Source organism: Schistocerca cancellata, chromosome 10, assembly GCF_023864275.1.
Source record: "Schistocerca cancellata isolate TAMUIC-IGC-003103 chromosome 10, iqSchCanc2.1, whole genome shotgun sequence".
Taxonomy (NCBI): domain Eukaryota; kingdom Metazoa; phylum Arthropoda; class Insecta; order Orthoptera; family Acrididae; genus Schistocerca; species Schistocerca cancellata.
This window is the reverse complement of record NC_064635.1, coordinates 57,549,082-57,572,595: the sequence shown is the minus strand read 5'-3', so window position 1 is coordinate 57,572,595 and position 23,514 is coordinate 57,549,082. Positions and strand designations below refer to the sequence as shown.

General features: G+C 39.4%; 1 protein-coding gene across 1 annotated transcript in view; it reads right to left on the bottom strand.

Annotated features, from left to right (window-relative positions):
• Nucleotides 1–870: 870 nt before the first annotated feature.
• The window catches only part of LOC126106657 (serine/threonine-protein kinase minibrain), a gene marked incomplete at its 5' end in the record, with an annotated part of 140,601 nt that continues 117,957 nt past the window's right edge, over nt 871–23,514 (bottom strand). Inside the window, one exon of the mRNA XM_049913019.1 lies at nt 871–6,056. Within this exon, the coding sequence (XP_049768976.1) occupies nt 5,548–6,056 (509 nt within the window). The remainder of the gene's footprint in view (nt 6,057–23,514) is intronic.

The window sequence follows — 23,514 nt, the reverse complement described above, 5'->3', positions numbered from 1 at the left end:
CATATTTTGATGAGAGAAACTGAAAGCTGAATAATCACTGACATTTAATTCCAGATCACAAGAAAGTTACTTTGGATCTACTACTTGCATTCCAGGCGGGAAGGAGCGCCTGGTCCCCGGCACGAATCCGCCCAGCGGATTTGTGTCGAGGTCCGGTGAATCGGCCAGTCTGCGGATGGTTTTTAGGTGGTTTTCCATCTGCCTCAGCGAATACGGGCTGGTTCCCCTTATTCCGCCTCAGTTACACTATGTCGGCGATTGCTGTGCAAACAAGTTCTCCACGTACGCATACACCACAATTTACTCTAACACGCTAACATAGGGGTTACACTCGTCTGGTGTGAGACGTTCCCTGGGGGGTCCACTGGGGGCTGAACCGCCCAATAACCCTGGGTTCGGTGTGGGGCAGCGGAGGGATGAAGTGGACTGCGGTAGTCGTCGTAGGGGTGGGGACAACTGCGGCTGCGGTGGGGACGGAGTTTTCCGTCATTTTTAGGTCCCCAGTTAACATACAATACAACATACATACAAATACTACTTGCAATGAGAAAACGGAATGGAAATAACAGACTTAACAGCTCACACTATAGAGAGCACTATGACATATATGTCACGAGAGTGTACGCAATCTGGGAAAATGTACAGGGAGAAAAGTTTAGTTACTTGTGGGGGGCTTAGAGTGATTACAGAGAGGTCAAAAGTCAAATGTTGTACTCACAAAGACAGACACACATTCTCTGCGGAGAGGTTAGCGAGTGCTGACAGTTGCACATTAGGGCTCTCACGATACTGGCTCACCTTACCCACAGCTACACCAGAGCTTAAATGGTGCAAAAAAGTTCAACAACAGTATCTTTGGGATAACCCACATCCACAGTTGCTAAGAAGCTGCTTAACTCACACAATGTACATTCACAAGCAGTTTTTTTCAGGAGAGATCACATTAGAAGCATCTGAAGCTACAAAACTTCACAATACAAAAACTGATAACCACTAACAGCTGACTGCTACTCCCACAAAATGTGCTGGTAGACATTTTGGTCACTGAACAGCAGGATAAAATTGTCATCAGCTCAATATTTTAATGGGCCAGTGCTCAGATCTACATCATACAATTGCTCGCACTTTCAAATACCAGTAAGAGATGGCTTCCTTCATTCTAAATATCTCAACTGTAATGACAATAAAATATTTATTAATATAAAATTAATATGTAGCAATTCTCTCTGTTTTGTAGAATCAAAGATCCACTGTGTCACAATATCATTTGAAAAATTGGCAACAAATATCGAAATGAGTTCATCGTTAGGGTGATGTTAAGTGTGTGAACAAGAGAGTTACATTTATGGTGATGGAAAGTCCTCTGCAGAATATAAATAGTGGAATGGTAAAGGCAGCTATGCATCTTACAGTTGGTATGTTGAGTCATCAACAAGCACACGAGAGGGACAGAGAATAATGCAGGCATTTTCATGAATCCTCCTTCAAAACTAACAGAATACACACATAACTCTCCACGATTACACCTTTCCAGATGGCAACATCTTGCTAGCACGGCAGCTCAATACTCCTACACTGCATCAGCACTCAACAGAATGCAGTCAGCTGTGAGAATGTAGCAGTGTAAGTCTATGTGTATTTGTATTCTGTTAGCTCTGAAGGAGGATTCGACCGAAAGCTAGGAGCATCCTCAGTCTGGTCTACGTCCTGTCATTAAGTGATGCCTCTACTACACAGTGAGTTGTTACCTCTTCTCTTTCCATTATTTAAATTCTTATGTTTCTCATGAGTATTCTAATAAAAATTAAGCTTACACTAAAATACAATGATGCATTCTCACTGGCCTATCTGCAGATGTTTCACTTCTACAACAATCCAAGGATTGAAATACATCTTTCCTCCATTGTTTTGACATTGGATCAGTAACAGAAACAGAGAGTAAATTCCGTTTAAGTGTCTGAGTATTCAAACTGTGGAACAGCACTTGAGCTAATAAGAAAGTTGTTACTGCCAATATTCCCTAGAATTTTGGGAAGTATCATCTACCCTTGGAACACCAAAAGTCCAAACTGAGCATTTAACAATTTTTTCCTCTACAGATATGTAATGATACCTTATCTAAAGGTGATCCAGATACTATTTGAAAATATGATGGGAAGTAAAGCACACCGCTAGGAAGTATATACATTTCCTGGTCAATATGTCAAGTTTATATCCGAATTAAGTTTAAAAAACACTATAAGTGTGGCACTGTTAACTAAATATAATAGAAATTAAAACCTGTCTTCTCAATTTTATCATTTATACCCTCTTCAGAGGCGGAACAAAGTAGATATTATTTAATAACAATTTGCTATGGGAAGAGATCAAACAGTTCAACACAAAATGTAAGACAATATATCATGTGGCTTATAACTTGTGCAGAGCATTCATATACTGTTACTTCTCTGCTGTGCACAGAGCAGTATGTATTACAATAATGTCACAAGAAAATAATTCTTACAATATTGGCTAGCATTAGAAACAAAACTGACAGCATCATATACAACAAGCTACATAACAAATTAGCCAACATATATCAAACTGTGCTTCTTCAAACTGCAGGGACAACTGCTCATTTATCATTTGTCCTCTGAATACACACAGCAGATAACTCTGAGTTACTTTTGCAGGTTTTCCAAAAAGCAGTATGGCAGTACCATGGTCAAAGTGATGAATAGTTTACAAAAGCATTTTTTTCTTTTTAGTAACAAAAATTCAGATACTACAGTGATCAGATTGCGAACTAATCTTGCAATGTGGCACAGAAAATTGTGCAAATGTTCTGCACAGCTCTGAAACACAGTCACTAGCAGCTCTCACAGCTGATATGCCTGCAATTACATACATCTCCTTATACCACTCCTGGTTTTCTGTATTAGATGTACATAGGAAGTTTTCAATTGTTATGAAAGACACACTTGACCATCCACCATAAAATCTGCCTATCACTGGTCATTTTGTGGAATGAAGGGAACACCATGCTGCCATTTGTATTCTGTTCACCGATACTGGCAAAAGCTACCAACTTGGATGCTACCATTCTGAAGGTTTTTACTAGCTCATGGAGAGTACCCCTTACAGCCTCACACACCTATCCAGCACGAATGAAGTTTAACTTTGCATAACTGCTATCATTACAACAGCTTTCTAATTTTAAACTTGTTGTGAATGTGAAGCCATATTACAGATTCACTGAATTTACTGTTACTCTAATGACCCATAAAGGTCTGATCAGAATACAATGTTTATAAATCTTATACAAGTACTAGGGATAGTCAAAATTGATCCTATTTCATGTGTCAAGGATAGTTTACTCTGGTGAAAAAATCCCACTGGTCATTTGGGATCTCTGCCTCTGGTAAGAGGGAGTTAGAGAAAAGACCTCCTCCGAGCATAAACATTTCATAAACTTACTAGTTCCTGCAGGTAGGAGTATAGAGGCATCTTTTGAAGCTATTGAAAATATGGTTATGAAAATATAAGAAAACACCAGACTTTATTACTTTGAACAAGGATAAGAACATAACAATATATTCCAAATGTGTTTGCAGCCTACCAGTGCAGTTCTAACTGAAAGAGCTAGGACTGAGTTGGGATTTATTTTTCCTATTTTGAACGTGAAAGCTTTGTATCCATTGGCGATATTGTATGTTCATTTACAACAGATTACTAAGGTAACCAAAGATGAAAGGAAAATATCTGTTAGAGAAACACAATTTCTTATGTCTTGCAGTTTCCTGATGTATAGCAGTTCACTATTTCACATACAATAGTGGTCAGTCTGCTCACACAAATAATTTTGTTGCCCACAATTGCTTGCTTAATTAATTGTTCTGGACAATTTTTCTTTTTTATATTGTCTGCCGTGCTTCAGCAAACTTTTCATCACTATGAACACAGTACGCAACAACAGAGACAGATGACTCGAAATACATGTCCTTTTAACAACTGCCAACAGTATGACGCCGGCCGAGTAAAATACATTTATTGGATAGGTAGTCACAAAAAGCTTAGGAATATTGAAACAAAACTGTACTGTGAAACAGGTAATACTGAAAGTAACTCTTAAATCTGTCTTTATTTCCAACATGCAAATGCATATCATGGCACTCTAAAAACATATGTCAAAATTCAAAAGCACTGAGCCTGTAAATTTTCTTAAGTACACATGAACAAGAAACCTGGATCTGGATCTGCAGGGTGTGGAAACAGTGATTTGGAAGACGACATGACGTTAAAAATGTCGCGACAGCTTTGAGATACAGTGAACAGAGTCCAGCATTCGATCACATCCAAACGCGTTCATTCCTTGTCGAGAAATGTTCCATACATGCGATTTCATTTCTGTTCTGACAAGGAGATTCAGTCGCTTTGTTGACAGTGGCAATTATCCAAAAAATGTGTACAGTACTTAATAAAAGCACTAAATTGGGAAATCGACTACCTGAACAATTCGTCGGTGAGGACCTCGTAAATGTAGTTGCCTGTTGTGCTTTTAACTGAGTTTTCCAGAAGCAGACTGGAGAGGAAAATGGGAAATGGGCAGGTAGAGCATAGGACATAAACAGTACAACAGCAAAGTATAAATAACAAAACTGTTAATAAACTGTACAGCGGCACTCAAAAAAAATCACAAATGCACTTCCCAGTTTCACAAGCTACAGAGACAACAGAACACACCTATTATATTCTTCAAGCTTCTGAGCAAGTTTAAATATACTTCACTTAAAACGAGGAATAAATTAAAGCGTGTGTAGTTTGATTTGTTTATAAAAGCCTTTGTCAAGTACATAAGGGTAACAGTTTCTTTCTTTGACATTTTCCTGACTTATTATTCCTACACTGAAGGTAATGAGGCATTTATAAGCTGTATTAATATTTTCCTCTTCTACACATCCTCCTACAAGTCTCCTGCAATAATTTTACCACAAGCACAGAAACGGGCCATTCGTGAGTGCACAGTGTGCGGGTGTCGATCTGGGATGGAACGAGTAAAAGTGAAGAGCCACAGCCGTCCCTCCGAGACGGGAAGCAAAGCGGGAGAAATAAAACCCGAGGAAGTGACACCCACAACCCACAGGGTGCCGGTCAGCCACTTCCGAGACGAGGCTAAGCAGTCGGAGGAGGAGAGGAGAGGTGGAGGGAGGGGGGACATCGAGGAAGGACGACACCGAGGAAAGCACGTCCGCAGACTTTCGAGGGCGAGGATGCGGAAGGGGAGACAGACGCGAGACGTGGGCCAGGAAAATGAGACGGGGTCACCACAGTGCTGCAAATTTCTTCCCTAAAGGACAAAAGTCGGGGAAATAAAAGGGGGAGGTGATTTTGCAGTCACAGAGTGGCGGAGAGCACAGTCCACAGCGACTCGTCCACCCTCCCCTTCCCCCACGCCACAGTCGGGGCGCACGCGTCCTCCGGAAACTACAGTTCCGTTTTTCTTTCCTACGGTAAAAAAAATATATACGCCGCAGCGGCAGGCGGCCGAGCACTAAGAAGCAGTAGCCGTTAATGGCTGGCAACCGGGCTCTGCCGGACGCACACGCCAACCATCGGGCTGTCGTCCTGGTCCGGCGCGTCGTCTGCGGCGGGTCCCGGGACGGGCGCGACGGGTGGAGGGGGCAGAGCCGCCGGGACGAACCCGCGGTGGTACGCCGAGACCGGTGCCGCGACGCCTGCGCCGTACCCGCCACCCCGGTGGTGGTAGGCCACCGCCACCTGCTGCTGCTGCGGCTGTGGCTGCTGCACGACTTGCAGCGGCTCGCCGGGCGCATAAGGAGGCGGCGGCGGGCCTCGACGGTGGCGGGGATGGTAGTGGCGCAGCGCCGACGCCGCGGGGGGTCCCGAGATCGGAGGACCGTCACACTCCATCGGCAGCACTTGCTGCTGCTGCTGCTGCTGGTGGAGGGGCGCCGGGGGCGGCTGCAGCGTGGGAGGGCACGCTGCGACTACGTGAGGGTGTCCCGGCGGTGCGCCCACTCCTGTACACGCCACCGGATCTGACCGCGCCCGGACACCTGTCGTAAAATTGCACCGGTATTCACAGGCTGCCCTAGGCGATGTTGGAAGACATATTTTGCTCTATTAATAGTGTTATGATGAGCTGTCAGTTCCATTTTTGCGTACAATTTTTCAACAACTGAACCAGTCATCATCTGGTGCTGCGAGCTGCACCTGAAAAAGGCAACGGGACAGTTGTCAAGATAATGTGCATAAAAATGGAACAACGTTTTGGCTGAGCACCCAAAGACAGAGCATTAATCTGTCACATCGAGAAATCACATGTTTTTCTGTATTAACAAACCCCGAAATGATCTACCAATGTTCAAATCTGGAGGAATATCAATTTTCTAGGAATTAATGTTCCTCTTCTAGGATGTGTGGAGGAGCCAAAGAAATTCACATACAAAAACAATTTAAGCAATTAGAAATTAGTCAAGTTGTGAGACTTTGTGCTAAATACAGCAAACAGTGTAAACTCTTCTGCCATACAAGCTCTGTAATGTACTTTACACACAGACATTTGGTATGTTGTGTCCATGACTGTTTAAAACACAAAGAAAAACAAAATGTAACCAGTCACTAGAATTAAAGCTTTTTTTAATTTTTATTTATTTAGGAGATGTTTCGGAGACTACATTCCATCATGAGGCAGCAATTCTGGCACTTAGCTGAGTTGCACTGCTCCTGGGAAACTGATGGTGTTGAAGGACTACAGATATTTCTACACTACTGGTTCAACTGCCATCTGACGTGGTAAATAAAAATAACTTAAAATTACAAAATGTACAATGGGTTTTTATATATATTCCATAACATACATCAGTGTGACTTTGGCAGCAATTTGATGGTCACTTAACTGAACTGTTGTGTGGTTAAGAATAAACAGTTTGCAAGTTTGGCTAGCTGAGCAAGTAGTGTGAACATTGATTCACTTCTTAAAGCAGTTTACATGGAAGACCCCGAACACTTTAATCTCCACCACCTCTGAGGAATTCACCAACAGCAGAGGAACAGCATAGGATAAAATGTCAGGCACAAAAATATATTTTACATCAAGGCTTAATTTTCAGAACATACTGAAATAATTGGTTTGCAATCTTACTGCATGCAACAGAAACAGAGCTAATCTTATAATAATTAGGTGTTGCAGAGTGGATGTAAAATATGAGCAAATCTCCTTTGCCTCTTTTGACAGGAGCAACCCAGATCTCAGTGAAGCAGTTCTTCAGACATAACAAGATTGCAGTGATGGAAGTAAATGCCCCTGTTGAAAAACAGCCCAGTGCCTACTGCACGGCAAACAGTATGAAAAGCAAATGCAGTTTATGATAACATTCCTTTTACTGGTGCTGCATAATTTTATGAGTATGCAGTCCTTGTACACATTGACCTCCCATCTGTACATCCCTAAAAGAGGGGCACAGGACGGGGGGGGATACCAACGACAGTGTGCGTGCGGGTTTCCACTTTATGATTACCTCTTGTAATACACCATGAAGAAGGTTTGCTAATGGGCACACTTTTTTATCATTTGTTACAAGTTAAAACTCTTTGTAAGTTGTGGACTCATCCAAGGACCATACTCATATCAAACAAATAATATACTTAATAAAATATTGTATCTGGGAGAACAGTCATCCACACAATAGAAGACAACTAAATGGTCACAAAAGTGTAGGATACAGTGTTCGTAATGAAATGTTTGATGCTGACATAATAGTTAGGATTTAAAGGTAAGCTCTATTATGTCAAGTGACTAGCAAATGATTTCTTGTTACTAACAATTCACACTGACATGCCTATTACGTGCTGGTAAAATTCAATACGTTAAATAACACACATACCACATCAAATATTGCATACAAAATATTGAGGAAACCTTCCTATATACAATCACATTTGAATAGGTGATCTTACTTAACAATGATGACCACTTCTGTCACTATATTCCTGTGCATGCTGCATCATGGACAGGCCACCAGTTGTTATTTTGTAACATGTAACAGTAATATGCGCTATTACATCCTCCACATGCCATATTTATAGTGAATAACCATCTATCTTTTCCTTATGTTGTTGATATTCCAGTGCAAGAAATTCAGAAGGGTCAAGTATGGCTGTTGTGCTGGAAATTTCTGAACAATAATACCTGCTCCAACCTTCCAATAATGAATTGATGCGAAATATCAAACCCATCTCATCCAAGTCACACTGTTGGGTGCATATTTGAGGATTATCTTATAATAATTTAGATTATATTATAATAAAGTAGATTTCATTACTTATTACTTTTACATGCTGAAAGTACTATAAATAAATAAGGGGTAAATGCAAATTTTCCAATGGAGTCAGACTATCTACACTGTCAGTGACTGAAAATCTGACAAAACAACATGATAAGTTGGGTGCCTCATAATACTATGACAAAAATTTAATTCTAAACATTTGGCATTAGTACTAACTACAGATCTTAAATGCTAAAGAGGAAAAAAGGTGTTTACTGGAAACACTTCAGGTTCTTAAACCATTGGTCTATCAGGAAACATTACTTACAGGACATATAGATCAAATGCAACCATATTTACACAGAACAGGAATTAGTATGTCAGCACACAACATGTAGAATTGCAAAATTTCTGAAGCTATTGTTTCACTACACTATCTGCAAAATGAACAGACACACAGTCTTCATGAAGCAAAGTCTGTGGAGATCTCACTGTTTGTGTTACTAAAAAACAAACAAACAAACACACACACACACACACACACACACACACACACACACACACACACACACATAAGAACATTACTGAATGTACAATCAAATCATAACCCAAACTGTTCATGAGAATGTGAGAGCAAAGAGAACATAATGTTCAACTTGATCAAATGGTGCTTTAAAAGGGAAATATATGTTTACTTCTAACGTTAGGGGAAGGAGCTACGATCCTCAGTACAGTGGAAATACATGCAGAGAAGTGAGCATTCCTGTAGGAGATGTAACCAGCTACAAGAAAATGCTGGAGGTGACTAGAATTAAAACTACAGAGTTGTGGCACTTCTGTCACAAAGCACCACAGTTACCAGCTACCTGAGGAAAGTTACCACTGTCATCCACAGGTGAGGACCACCAACTACAGTAAAAAATGCAGCTTCCTTCTCTAAGAACAAGAGCTGATGCGGGCGGCACCGTACAACATTGCGATATCTGATCAGAAACTGTGATGAAGCAATAATTACGGTCAGTTTCATTCAGTGGTGCTAGTTTTCTGGCTGTATGCCCACCTCACAACTTCTTACATTAACAACACAGCTTTGTGTGCAACATTTCCTTCATACAATTTCTGTCTTTTGTCAGTCTTCAGTTGTAATCCTGCTCCCAAAGTGTGAATGAGACTACACTCCTCAATCAACTGCTATTAAAACAAATATAAAAATGGAAATGTCAGGGTGGAATACAAATAACAGAATGAGTAAAGATAGCAACTCAATGTGTGGACAAGGCATCGAGTGGTGATGGTCACGCAAATGTTGCTTAACTTTATGGTGACATCTTCCTTCGGAGCATTATACGTCTGAGTTATGAAATTCATTTAAAGTGAAAGTACTTTGTGAACTTTAGAAATATAACTGAATATATTATTTTAAATTCCAGATGTAGCTCCAAAGACAGAACATTCCTTATATTGCACAAAAGAATATTTTTCTCTTGCAATACTGCGTATGGTTGAAATTTAACCCCAAGAAATACAAGCATCAATGAAAATTACAAACAAAAGTTTTCATTTATTGGGAGTGAGTTACAACACACAAGGGGTGATCAAAAAGTTTCCATTCAAAAGCCTTATAGTTCAGAATCTGTGTGCCAAACAGGCAAACTTCCTGAGAGCATTAAGATAATCATACCACTGATGCACCAAGTTGAAGATATCCCTTTGGTAAAACACCAAATCCTGCTGCGTCAAAAAGTCTGTAACTACCCGCTGCACATCCATCAACGTTTTAATGTTCCAAAGGCATGAGAGTCACACGGGGAGCCATCAACTTCTGTATTAGGACATTTTTAATACAGGAACATCTTGTGTCAATTTGTGACCAGCAAGTAACTTAGCACACTATTCCACAGTGGAGGTTTTCAACAGCTATGCTGCCCCTTACACTTTACTCAGCCTCCAACAGATGTCTACTGGTGTTTGTCCTTCGGCAGCAGTGGAAAGAATAACAGCACACTGGTCCCATTAGGACAAATTTGGTTACAGTGTCACAGCAGTGCACATTTCTGCAGTTAACTCACGTGTGTCAGAAAGATACGAATGCCACACTAATCCCTCGCCTACATCTCCGTGCTCGTACAGCCACATCGGAGTCACGCTACGTTGTACACATGCTGCAGCCCCACCCTCAAATGGAAACTTTTCGATTGCTCATTATATAAAGATGCTTCACTGTCAACTAGATTCAAGCTGCAATGTTGTTACAATAGAGTCAGCTGGGACAATGTAGCTGAGTGTGGGTTAGTTAGTTCTCAAGAAAATGTCATCAAAAAGCTTAGAAACAGTTTCAGTCTTTTCGGTGTGTGTATCAATTACTCACTGCCTCAACTACATGGTAAATTGTTACTTTCATATCTTCCACTTTTTACCATTAAAACAAATTCGTACGAGGGTATTTTGGAAAGTAAAGATACACCGTACGCCAGAGGAACAGAAGAGTTTTGGCAAGCAAGTTGGCAAGACTGGTGTTAACCATGAACCATTAGCTTTCTCCTCGTGGTCGTTCGGCAGTTGAATGTTGCTTCTGGTTGGAGTAGGTCGTGTTTATTAAAATGTCTGCACCGATTCAGAATCCCACCAAAAGCGAAGCACCGTCATACATTTTCTTCATGCAAATGGTCAGCGACCAGCGGATATTCACAAAGAAATTGTTTCTGTTTATGGGAACATTATGAATCGACAAAATGTAACGAAATGGTGTCGTCATTTCTCTGAAGGTAGGACCGATATTAATGACGAACAAAGAACAGGTCGGCCATCTGTGTTCTCAGATGTCCTTCTTCGGAGAATGGAGGAAGCAATTCGTAAGAATAGACGTCTCACATTAAAATAATTGCATCAGATCATACCGGATGTGTCAATGACAACTCTTTATGATTTTGTGACTGTCAAGTTAGGGTACGGGAAATTGTGTGTGCGCTGGGTTCCGAGACTGTTAACGGAAGAACACAAAAAGAAAAGGACGGGCTTTGCACGCAACTTCCTCACACGCTATGCTGAAGCAGGTGATGAGTTCCTTGATCACATTGTGACAGATGACGAGACGTGGGTTTATCACCATACACCTGAATCCAAGCAACAATCAATGCAATGGCGCTATTCGAAATCACCAAAAGCTAAGAAATGCAAAACGTCGATTTCAGCGAAGAAAATCATGGCTTCTGTTTTTTGGGATAGACAAGGTGTTCTTCTGTTGGAATTTATGCCTCCTGGAACGACAATTAATGTTGCTGCATATTGCCAGACTTTGAAACGTCTTTAAAGGGCAATTCAAAACAAGTGCAGGAGAATGCTGACAAGTGGAGTCTGCTCATTTCATGACAACACTCGGCTTCACACAGCACTCGTAACAAAAGCACTACTCAAACAATTCAAATGGGACGTATCGGACCATCCGCCATACAGCCCGGACCTTGCGCCCACCGACTTCCACGTCTTCCGTTACCTGACGTCACATCTTGGTGGAAAATCATTCCACGACGATGAAGAGATCAAAGATGAAGTTGAAATGTGGTTCCGATAACAGGCGCCAACCTTCTATGACTGTGGGATACAAAAGCTTGTGCACAGACTTAACAAATGTTTGGATAACGGGGGTGATTATGTCGAAAAATGACAAATAATACAGTTAATAAGATGTAACTATCTTTACTTTTCGAAATGCCCTCATATGTAAATGTAAAAACATTGTGCAGACTTTTTTCCAAAATCCTAAATATCCTTTTCTTTAAGGTAATTCAGAAAGTTAGTTTTTACATCAATATTTGCTAGTGAAATGTCACAATTCCAGTGCCAATTGTATAGGATGGAAATACACACTCATTTTCTTCAGTCTCGTGCACCTCTAGCCACTTTCATGGACAATGGAAATACACACATTACTTTAATTGTAATCAGAGTCACAGCAGAAATATTTATTCAAGTCTCTCCTCATCTCACAACATTACATTCAACAGTTTCTGATCAGAAACGCTTTTGTGGCCGAAACTGCACAACAAACCTTTACTACACAAAGTAGAGTCACAAAAAGTTCAGTATGCAAGTATCGGTAGCATCACGTGTTTACAGCTGTCGTGCGGGGCTCTGGGTACTACTGGTACCTGAGGGGAGAACTAGAGAGGTGTGCTGGCCAAATGCCACCAATGCAAGAGGAGGGGGTAGGTGTGATGACAAATTATTCTACGTGGAGTGAGTAACATGATATCAGTCAACAGCCAGTATGTACAGTGTGTTGGCTCTCATGTTACACATGCAATGCAAAGGACTTACTGCAGTCAGCACAATTTTCACACACATACAGGGTGATTACAGTGACTACTGGTACTGTACTAATGTATTTTTGCACTGTGTTCACTGCTCACAGGCTTCCGCTGATATTTAAACTGGCATACAGCATGTAACACAGAAGTTCTGGACAGACAAATATACTTTTTTCCCATTTTTTGGAGAGGGCACTGTTTGTTTCTGTCTCATAATACAAATCTTCATCCTATCACAATTAATCCAGTATTACAGAATGACAACAATGATTTAAGAAACAAGAATAGCAGATTTAATTAATGACCATTTTCAAATGTAATGGGGAATCAACATACGAGTAAACGTCTGTTGAAGACGTGAGGACTTGTATCTCTCCATACTGTCTTGCTGTTTAAGATCTTATCTGCAGTATTCTGACAGGTTATATGTGGGCCATCATGATTTACTCTCCTATGCCATCCTCTTTATCTCAGATTACCATCCGCACCGACTGATGACTATAGATGTTACGTCCGATAGTGCTCAGAGCCATTTGAACCATTTGAGACATCCGCACCCAATTTTCTCAATTATTTGTTGGATATATTCTAATTATATGCCTTCCTATATAATTTTTGTCCTCTGTGGCTGCTTCAGTACCATGGAAGTTATTTAAACATTTCCCTTCCTTTGCCGGTTCTGTGGAGAAACCCTCCATATCCGATCTTATCAAACCACCTAATTTTCACCACCCTTCTTTAGCACACCTTTGATTCTCTTCTTTTTCGGTTTTCTTGAGGCCCTCGATTCATTTCTATAAATACGAAAATTTTGCAAAAACAATACAGCAAAATTAGGGGTTTTTAGCGAGATAACATGAAAACAGGGATTCTTACGAGATACTGCAAAATTTGTAATTATGTCTTATAAAAACATTACAAACCTGAAGCCAGTAGTTTATTAATATTTGTAACTGATAGTTATTGAAAGTTAAAACTGCATTTTTACATCTTATCTCGTAAAGACTGAGGTTCCTGTATAATCCTTCTTGTATAGACTTAAAATAACAGTGCATTTCTAATGTAATGAATTTCGATGTGAGAACATAAACAGCACTGAAACTGCCAAAAAAGGGGCAAACAACAATACCAAATTTGGGGAAAATACCATGGAATTTGGCAAAAAAGCAACACAGTATTTGATAAAGAAACCTATATCAAATTTGGCACAAAAATGGCACTGGCAACTGAATTCAGCATTAAAATAACACCAACTTTGGCAAATATTGACAACAACTGCGGTAAAAAATAACAATGGATTTGGTAAAAATAGCAAGTAATTTCACAAAAATAACACCAAGTTTGACAAAAAATAACACTGGATTTAGTCATGAAATAAACCAATATTTTTTTCTGTCTGTATTCATTGTCATACAACGTTGTGCTTCAAAGGTATGGTGTCATGTTGTCTTCCTCAAATCATGACCTATATATGTATATTTGATTCTAGTACTATACTTTTAGCAAATAGTGTCCTCTTTTCATGGGTTAGTCTGCTTCTTATTACCTTCTTGCTTCATCCATCATATTATTTTGCTTCCATGGTAACAAACATACTTCCTTCACTTTGTCTACTGTATGCCCCCAGTTTTAATGAATCTCATTTCTGCTACGCCCCGCTACTTTCGTCTTTCTTCAGTTTGCTATCAATCCATATCCTCTGTTTGTTATACCTTATGTTATATTGAACAGATCCTGTAATTGTTCCTCGCTTTCACTGATGATAACACTGTCATCAGTGAATCGTATCACTGATATCCTTCCAACCCGAATTTTAGTCCCACTCACGAGTCTCTCTCGTTTTACATCACTGCTTCTTTGATGTATAACTAAACAGTTGGTGCAATCAATTTCATCCCTTTCTTATACTGTTTTTAATCTGGGAACTACTCTCTCAGTTTCTATTCTTATTCTGCCCACCTGGTTGTATGCTACCCATCTTTCCCTATGGTTTGTACCTATTTTTCAGAGAATTTCAAACATTTTGCATTGTCTGACACTGTCAAACATTTTTCATAGGTTGTCAAACTGGTGATAGAGTGTTCCCCCCCCCCCCCCCCCCCCCCATCATTAGGTACATATCTGTTGTCTTTAACTTGCCTAAAGCCAAACTGATCATCAACACCATCCTTGGGCAGTGTAAAACTCATTTGGAGTTGGTTACTTTGGTCAAGCAGTAATAAGAATTGCAAACCACACTTGCTGTAATCTTTTACAACTGGGCTACATTCCAACTCCTAATGGGATCAGACAATATGCATATGAGAAAAGAAAATGTAGATCTGCAACATCTGTTCCCTTTTATAATACATTATCCACAGAGTACAAATATACCAATTATTTGCTGCATTATTTGCAAGAACTCAAATTTGTATATTTTATACAAGCACAGTGTTGTCAAAATGACACAGTTTATACTTTTAGAATGTAATAAGATAATTAGAATGATGGAAACTAGAAAAAAGGTTTTTATTTTAGCAGAGTGATTTTCATTAGTAAGAACAGTTCCTTCCAAAGAATATTTACAAATCATATCTCAAAATCAAGTACCAGTGATTACAATAGACTACAAATGATGCAGATCAAAATTTATTATGAGATCCAAATACATGGACTCTTGCCCAATATTTTTAGATAGTCATATTTTTTCTGCAGGGGTTCCTACAACTGTGGACTAAGATTTTCTGGATTCTCTGTGTGCAAGGTTTCAAAACTTTATTAACTTCAAATCTTTAAAAAGAGCTACAGGAAAAGCTCACAGGAAGTATCTGAATCCTCTGGAATGTATTGGTTGCAGCACACCTCACATATTATTGACATTTCAGCTTGATAACGTCTCCTGAGAACACAACATTTTGGTTCTGAAACATAGTTCGCCATATTTCCCATGAAAACTGAATTAGGTCTTACTCTTTTTGGGTTTGGTGAATCTGAATGATCGCAAGACACAGATCGCTTTGCAGTGACACAAGAAATCAGTGTTCCTTCAGCAGTCACAAGGGAAGAAAAAGATCCCCCTCCTCTGATGTCAGTAATTAAAATGCAAGCATTTTAACTCACTGACACACAAAAATAATACAACTATACAGTGGGGTTTTCTGGTTTCTCAGACGTGAAAGATCTTTGGGAGCACAAGTTAATCATTGCAGACAACCATATTTTTTGGCTAATTGGTACAAAACTGGAATAGCATCAAATATTCTTCAATAATATGTGGGCACAGAAGTACTAAGACCCTTGTACCCTGTCCTCAAATTTCTACACTACACTTCCCAATATTTCTTGTGGCAAAGCTGTAATTTCATCAGAAATGTCAAATTTAACCTCATATCTTTTATGAGACTCGTGGTACTGCAATGTAATGCAGCTCAGTCCAGTCTCTCTGGGATTTTCTAGCATTATTCTCTCTATCTTTCCATTAACACATTTTCCTCAGCTGGAACATTTCCTTGGCTATCCTTATATGCTGTCACTTTTGGTCTGTTTTCTGTTTTCTTCTCAAATTTCTCATAGTATATTCCATTTTATTTCTTCTGCCATCTATTTCAGTCTTTCTTCTTCTACACCTCTTGCTTTTTCCCACCTCTTGCTTTTTCCCCTCATACTTCTTCAGAAGAGTGCCTAACAAGTTCCACTGAATTTCTACATTCATCATCAGACAAGTCACTATGCCTTGTGTTTTAAGATTTCTTCCATCATTCTGCAAGCAGACAGTAAAACAGCATCCTTAATTCAATTAATTTCTTATCTGGGTGTCCTAAACTTATCACCTTTGTAGAATTTCATTCAAATTTTTTATAGTATAATTGTATAATATGTTTGTTCTTAAATATGTGCGCATTCTTTTCTTTATCCACACAATCTTTCCTTTGACTATCGCAGAGAACAGTCTGCATGTCTCTTACATGTTGCTTTGAAAGTATTCTTCGACCAGCAATTTCCTAAGCTCTATATAGAGGCGCTGGGACAGCTTCATGCACTTCCAAAGTACAGGTTGTTTATAAATGAATATTGGGGTTTTAACACTTTGTACTATTTATTACATTAAACTTACAGTTATAAATGAGATTTCAAATGAAAGAGTAACTCAAACAGTTGTTTTTAGTACCAGGGCACCACAGTCCGCTAGACAGCAGTAGTTGCGAAGATGGTGACTAGTGAACAGAAAGCGTTTTGTGTTTTGCAGTTTGCAAAGACCGAATCTGCAGTTACTGTGCAACGTGCGTTCCGGCTGAAGTTCGGTTGTGATCCTCCAAGTGATAATAACATTCGTAGAAGGTATAATCAATTTGAAGATACCAGTTGCCTTTGTAAAGGGAAGAGCACAGGACAACCAAGAGTTAGTGAAGAAACTGTTGAACAAGTGAGAGAGTCGTTCACTCGTAGCCCAAAGAAATCAATCTGGCAGGCTAGTCGTGAACTACAAGTTCTCTTGTCGACTGTTTAGAAAGTTTTAAGGAAACACATACAACTATGTCCTTACTGTTCACAGTTATTACAGGCTCTAAAGCCAGCAGACCATGCATTACATGCCAACTTTGCAAACGAAATGTTGTTTCATGACGACAAAGATTTTCTGGATCATGTTGTCTTCAGTAACGAATCGACCTTTCACCTTAGTGGACATGTTAACACACAACGTGCGCATCTGGGGCTCAGAAAATCCTCACGAGGTGGTACAAATGCAACGAGATTCCCCTAAAGTGTTTTTTGTGCCGTATCCCGGTGGACAGTTTATGGGCCTTTCTCTTTTGGTGAAGCTACTGTAACTGGCACTTCTTACCTTGATACGCTAGACCAATGGCTCTTCCCTCAGTTGGAAGAAGATGAGCCGGATAACTTCATTTTCCAGCAAGATGGTGCACCATCTCACGCACCATCTCACTGGCATAGTGAAGTACGCAATTGGTTGAACTTCACTGTACCCAAGCACTGGATAGGACGCAAGGGGCCAATGACAGGGCTTGCTTTGCACGACCTCCACGTTCACTCGACCTAACGCCATGCAATTTTTTCCTTTGGGGCTTCATCAAGGATCGTGTGTACATTCCTCTGCTACCAGAAAAACTTCCCTGAATTAAGAAACCAGATTGAAACAGCTGTTGCTACAATCACTGAAGACACACTTATCAACATTTGGGAAGAACTCAGCTATAGACTTGATGTGTGCCATGTGACAAATGGTGTTCACATTGAACATTTATAAGGTTCTTGGTAAAACTGTTTGAGTTGCTCTTTTATTTGACATATCATTTATAAACATGCTGTATTTTCGTGGTGCAGGTAAGGTCGGTCAGAACAATTACTTGTCTCAGTCCATCAACACTGTGTAGTGTGCTGTTCATACAGCTCCTAACTGGTAACACTTCGGCAAAAATACATACACCCATTTATGCAGTTTGAAGTTAACGACATGACTCAATAACAATAATGTGCAGCAGTCACAATTCACTCTCAGATAACACTTCCTTTTACACCATACAGGAAAGTGTGCACTGCCCTACATATTTTAAGGCTACTGGCTCCTGTAAACACACAAAATGTACATTACTTTCACATACTGTGACCAGATATTAAAAAATGAAATTACAATGAAATCCAGACCATTAGCTCCTTACAGGTGTTCATAAATATCAATGGGGAGAGTTGCAAATGTGTGCTCCGACTGGGACTCGAACCCGGGATCTCCTGCTTATGTGGCAGACGCTCTATCCATCGGAGCCACTGAGGACACAGAGGATAGTGCGACTGCAGGGACTTATCTCTGGCACGCTCCCCTTGAGACCCACACTTCCAACTTACTGTCCACACGCTACATTTGTAGCCACTATACTCATTACTCGCGGCAGTCAATCTACCGAGTCCTGTAAGAGTTACAGCAATGTGAGTGCACCATCCGCACTGAAGAAGATAATTGGCCGGTAAGCCTTATCTATAAGAAGATGGCAGCTGTTCTTTCGGACACGTCCATGCTTCCATCAATAATTTGTGTTCCAGTACAAGGAAAAAATTTCAATGAATGCAGCTGTACTTTGACAGAAACTTTTCAAGCAGAGATATTGCAATTACTTGTTTCAGATTTGGTTTCATAGACTTTTGAAATTTCTTGAACGACGATGTTTTTGCATCCAAGATTGTACAACTGCATTTATGAAAACCATTATTGGCCAGATTCCGCTATACAGCCATTTTAAAATGACAGAGTCCACAAATAAAGGTAATACAGTATCCAAACAACCAGGGGATCCAATCCCACAGTGAATCACACAATCAGTAAACATATAAGCATGAGTCCTACAAAAACATATGTTTCTTTGCAAACAGTATCAAATAAACCAAATGCACTTCATAGTATTAAGTAAGTTTGTTATGTTATGTACTAAATTACAATGCTTGGCTAGGCAACAGATCAATTAGTTTTCTTGAGTTTGGTTTTACAGACTTTGAAATTTCTTGACAGATGACATTCCGCAGAGACTGAATGTTTGTTTTTAAAAGACTAATCATTGACGGTGATTTAAAAGACTGCAAATAATATGGCAATAACGTCATCTTTCAAGCAAAGACATCACAATTTAATGTAACACAACTGTTTCTACTTAATACATTTTCAACTGTCTAAACATTATTATGACTTCTGAATAAAAAAATCACTATTATCACTGTCTTTGTTTACTGAGATGATAAATTATAGTATGTAAAAAAATGCATTTCAAAAGAGTCAGTATAAACAGCTTATGCAATCTAAGAATTTACTTGTGAAGCAACTTACACAAGCTCTACATTTTTCTACAATGTGTGTGTATGTGTGAAGGTACACAGGCGGTCACACATGTGCAGTCGGTAGATAAGTACAAACCGAGAGCCCATGTGCTAGTCGGAATAGGGTAGATCTAGCTGAGAGCCAACACACCATGCAGGCTGGTTTCCAGGGTAGGGTTCGCTAGGGTAGGGTAGGGTAGGTTAAGACAAAAGTCACTTACTGAGCAGACTAAGGCAGGGCTGGAGCACCTCAACAGTTTGCTGGGCTCCCAGACAGAGTTAGTCATCGAGTCACATACTGAGCTGGTATTACGTCTGCTGGCCGGCAAAAAACAGACAAGCAACAATGACGCAATCACATCAATCTGTAGCAAGGAAGGTGTAACAGGGGGTAGGGGAGGGGGGGGGGGGTGGACCTTTCAACACAAGTGGGTAGGGGACAGGGGAGGGGTGGAGTGCACACACTGAGAGTAAGAGATCACAGAATTCACTATTATTGTGCGGAGCACATTAGGGGCGAGATTATGGGTATTACAACATAAATAATATGTGAAGAGAAACTGTTCATTAAAATGATTAAAACAAGAATTATCTAGCATGAACAGGTGACAGAAGAAGGCAAGAACATGAAAATGTCAGCAATAGGTTGTACAAAAAGGAATTTACAGATGTTCACCGGGACATATTATGCAAGAGTTGATAAACTAAAAGTCAAGGAGGGAAAAGTCTTTTTCTAATAAAATCAAGAAACAGTAGGGAACATAAACAACTATTTATGATTTCTCTCAGAGGAGAGGGATACTGCACTTAAATCAACCAGACACCAACAGACAGTTACAAGAAAACTGTACTTGTTAACAAAGAAAGAACACTATTTTGTCAGTCTCATACATATAGCTTTGTCGGAAAATAAATCTTACAAATAAATTTTAAAAATGTATGTATAGTGTTATTTTGCACTGTAGTTTTGGTTAAAACTATCCTCTGTCAATAGAAAATCAAATATCAAAACATTTTTTGTATACCTGCAAAAAGTGAATGTGAAAACAGCTAATATTAGTCTTATGGCACATGTACAAAGGCCAAATTGGCAATAATATATTCGATAAATTACTGTGCCTCAACACCGCTGGTATCTGGTTGCTGAATTCTATACACTGAACCACTCTCAATAATTAAAAATCATTTCCAAACAACAAAGACCAACTTGCATCTCTTACAAACTAAACATTTCTGTGACTGTCAACCACAGAAAATAATATACTCTGTACACTACTATATCACAAATTATGATTTTAAAAAATCTGGCACTGCTGGCTGAGAAGTTAACTCACTGCCTCTCTCAATTAAAATTAAAAAGGTTGCCAAATATTTCCAGATGCACACCAAGACATATGACACAGCTTATAAAGTAGATTTGGAGATCATTTAGTATTACAACAATATCCTGAATTCTGCAGGTATATTTCTTAGCAATGTTGCTAGCCATCCTGTAAGCACAGACTGCAATCCAATGGGATGTCAAATCATTGGCCTGCTACAACACAAGAGTACTAGGACATAGCGGCCAAGACATTTACAATCATCATCACTGCCAACAGAAGATTACAAATACGCAAGCAAGTTGGCTACTTTTATTGTTTGGTTCTGTCTTAAATGCTGCACAGAAAGAGAGGCATACCTAAGGGTTATTTGACAATGTACTACAATAATACCACTAGGCTAAGGCGTTTCTCTTCTAAAAGTGCAGTTGTTAGGATAAATATGGTCATTTTTACATGGACCTATGGCAAACATACACACAAATGAGTACAGTCTCAGACAGAGTAAGTTACAAAAAATAACTGCAGCTGATCATTGGTGATCTGATTATTTATGATTTACTTTAGTTTCCATTATGTTCCTATACTACACAACTCTAAACTTTTGTTTTTTCTATACGATTTAGTGATTCTCTACACATGTTTATCACCTTTCCTTTCAGTTTTTCATGAAGGAAGGTAAAAAAAATTATTTATTCTGTCATCTACATAAATGATATCACATTATCAAGAGTTTCGCCTAAAACACCCATTGCAGTTTGTAACTGGGAATATTTTTATAGTATTGTTTGAAATTTCAGAAAATATTCCTTCCCTGCAGAAGGAACTTTTTATCACTGGCTAAATGTTTTCAGCGCTCCTTCCATCGCCAATATCCAGGTAGTTCAAGCCACTCTCTTCTGTTACATTTGAGTTACATGGCCCCACTTCTATCACATGGAATTACCAAAAAATGTTCGAAAAAGCTTCTACATCTCTATCAAATTGTAGCACTTCTCTGTTACACAGTCGTGATAATGTCACAAGAAATATGATAAATCAGGCAATAATTACACTACTACATTACACTTAAACACTGTATGGTAATAGTCGGTTCTGGAGCATACCAGTACATGAATTAGACGAAAAGCTGAAAAATGGAATTTATTGTTAGCTAAGTGATTCATGGAATCTTGCATACAATCACAGCACCATCAAATACACTGATATTTCTGCAAATTGTGAATCTTAGGATGTGTATGGAATATACTGTCTCACTCAATAAACATGCTATCTGCAAATGAGCATTGTCATTTATTATAATGTCTGAATATTGTTAAGTTCTTTATCAACACACAGTATCAGAAGAAGTTACACAAATAAAGGCACTGTCGCTTCCACAGCCCAAGCTGTGAGCTCTTCTAGTACAGCAATAATGGAAATTAGTAAGTGGAGAAGCAATTTTATTTGATCGATTCAGAAAGCATATGTGATATAATCAAAACTATAAATAGATCATTTCAGACTGGTACCATAAGCGTTACCAGCTTTCTACAGGCAGGTGTTGCATAACAACATGCATTTTAAATGCTGTGTGACCAATATTTAGCCACTTCATAGACTCCTTGGATAGCTGCCATCAGTTCTTTTAGGGAGTATGTAGTTGGACACATCTTCCAGATGAGGAGTCGATACACAGTCTGCTATTCTCCGAATTCACACAGGGTAGATTCACAAGAAAATTCCCACTTCTTCAGGTCAGCATTACACTGGCTGACTAGATCATAGCCTCTCGAGTGTTTTCCATGTTGGCCAGCTTTCTTCATGGCCAGAAGGTAAGCTGTCACATGGTACTACCCATTCTGTGATGTTGCCATCTCGATTCCACGTGGAATTTAGTTTGAAAGCTGAATATTGTTCAGCAAGGGTTTCTGTAGTATGGAGGAAACTTCGTCTCGATTTGGGTCAGGTAGTTGCTGGTAGGTACCCATACAGAGAACGGGTCTCTAGATTTGTGCATACAATGAGAGCTTTCACAACTAAATGTCGTATTTGCTGATAGGTCTTCTGGGCTGTAAGCCTATGGTCGAAAGAACTTTTCAGTTCGTGATTTTTAGTCCAGAGCTGCACTGGACATCTTTGGAGGTGTTCATGGCAATGTCGAATCTTGCTAACCAATGAGTCGGGTGTGTAAAGCAGGCATGGTCAAGTTCATATATGATCAGCAGAGACAGTCTTCATCTGGGATAAGTGTTAAGCACTGATTGTTACCTGTCAAGGATAAAGACTTTTCTATCAATTCTGGAGGGCCATTACCCACATATCTGTACATCAGAACACTTGGGCACTGAATTAAAACATCTATAGCAGGCTTTCAAGAAGAATGGCTATTCAGGCAACGAAGTAAATAGGGTTCTGCAACTGAGTAACAGTAGGAAAAAGGACAATGATAAAATACAGCAATGGGAGAACACTGTTTCTCTCCTTTTCACAAAAAAGTAACTGATCAAGTCGGCAAGATTTTACAGAAACGTAACATCAGACCAGTTTTAAGACCACAAATACAACCCCCCCCCCCCCCCCTCCCCGGGGTCAGCAAGTGCAGTATACGAGACTGAATGAATTGATGCAAACAGTCTGATTATAAATCTGGAAAAAACTGTTGAAATGGATATTTTCTGAATGAATTGATGTAAACAGTCTGATTATAAATCTGGAAAAAACTGTTGAAATTGATATTTTCACCACCCACAATAGGATACCAGCTAATCCTTCTGGAGAAATAAGTGGACAAAAAATTGAAAAAACAAAGAGTACAAAATTTCTCTGTATATGGAT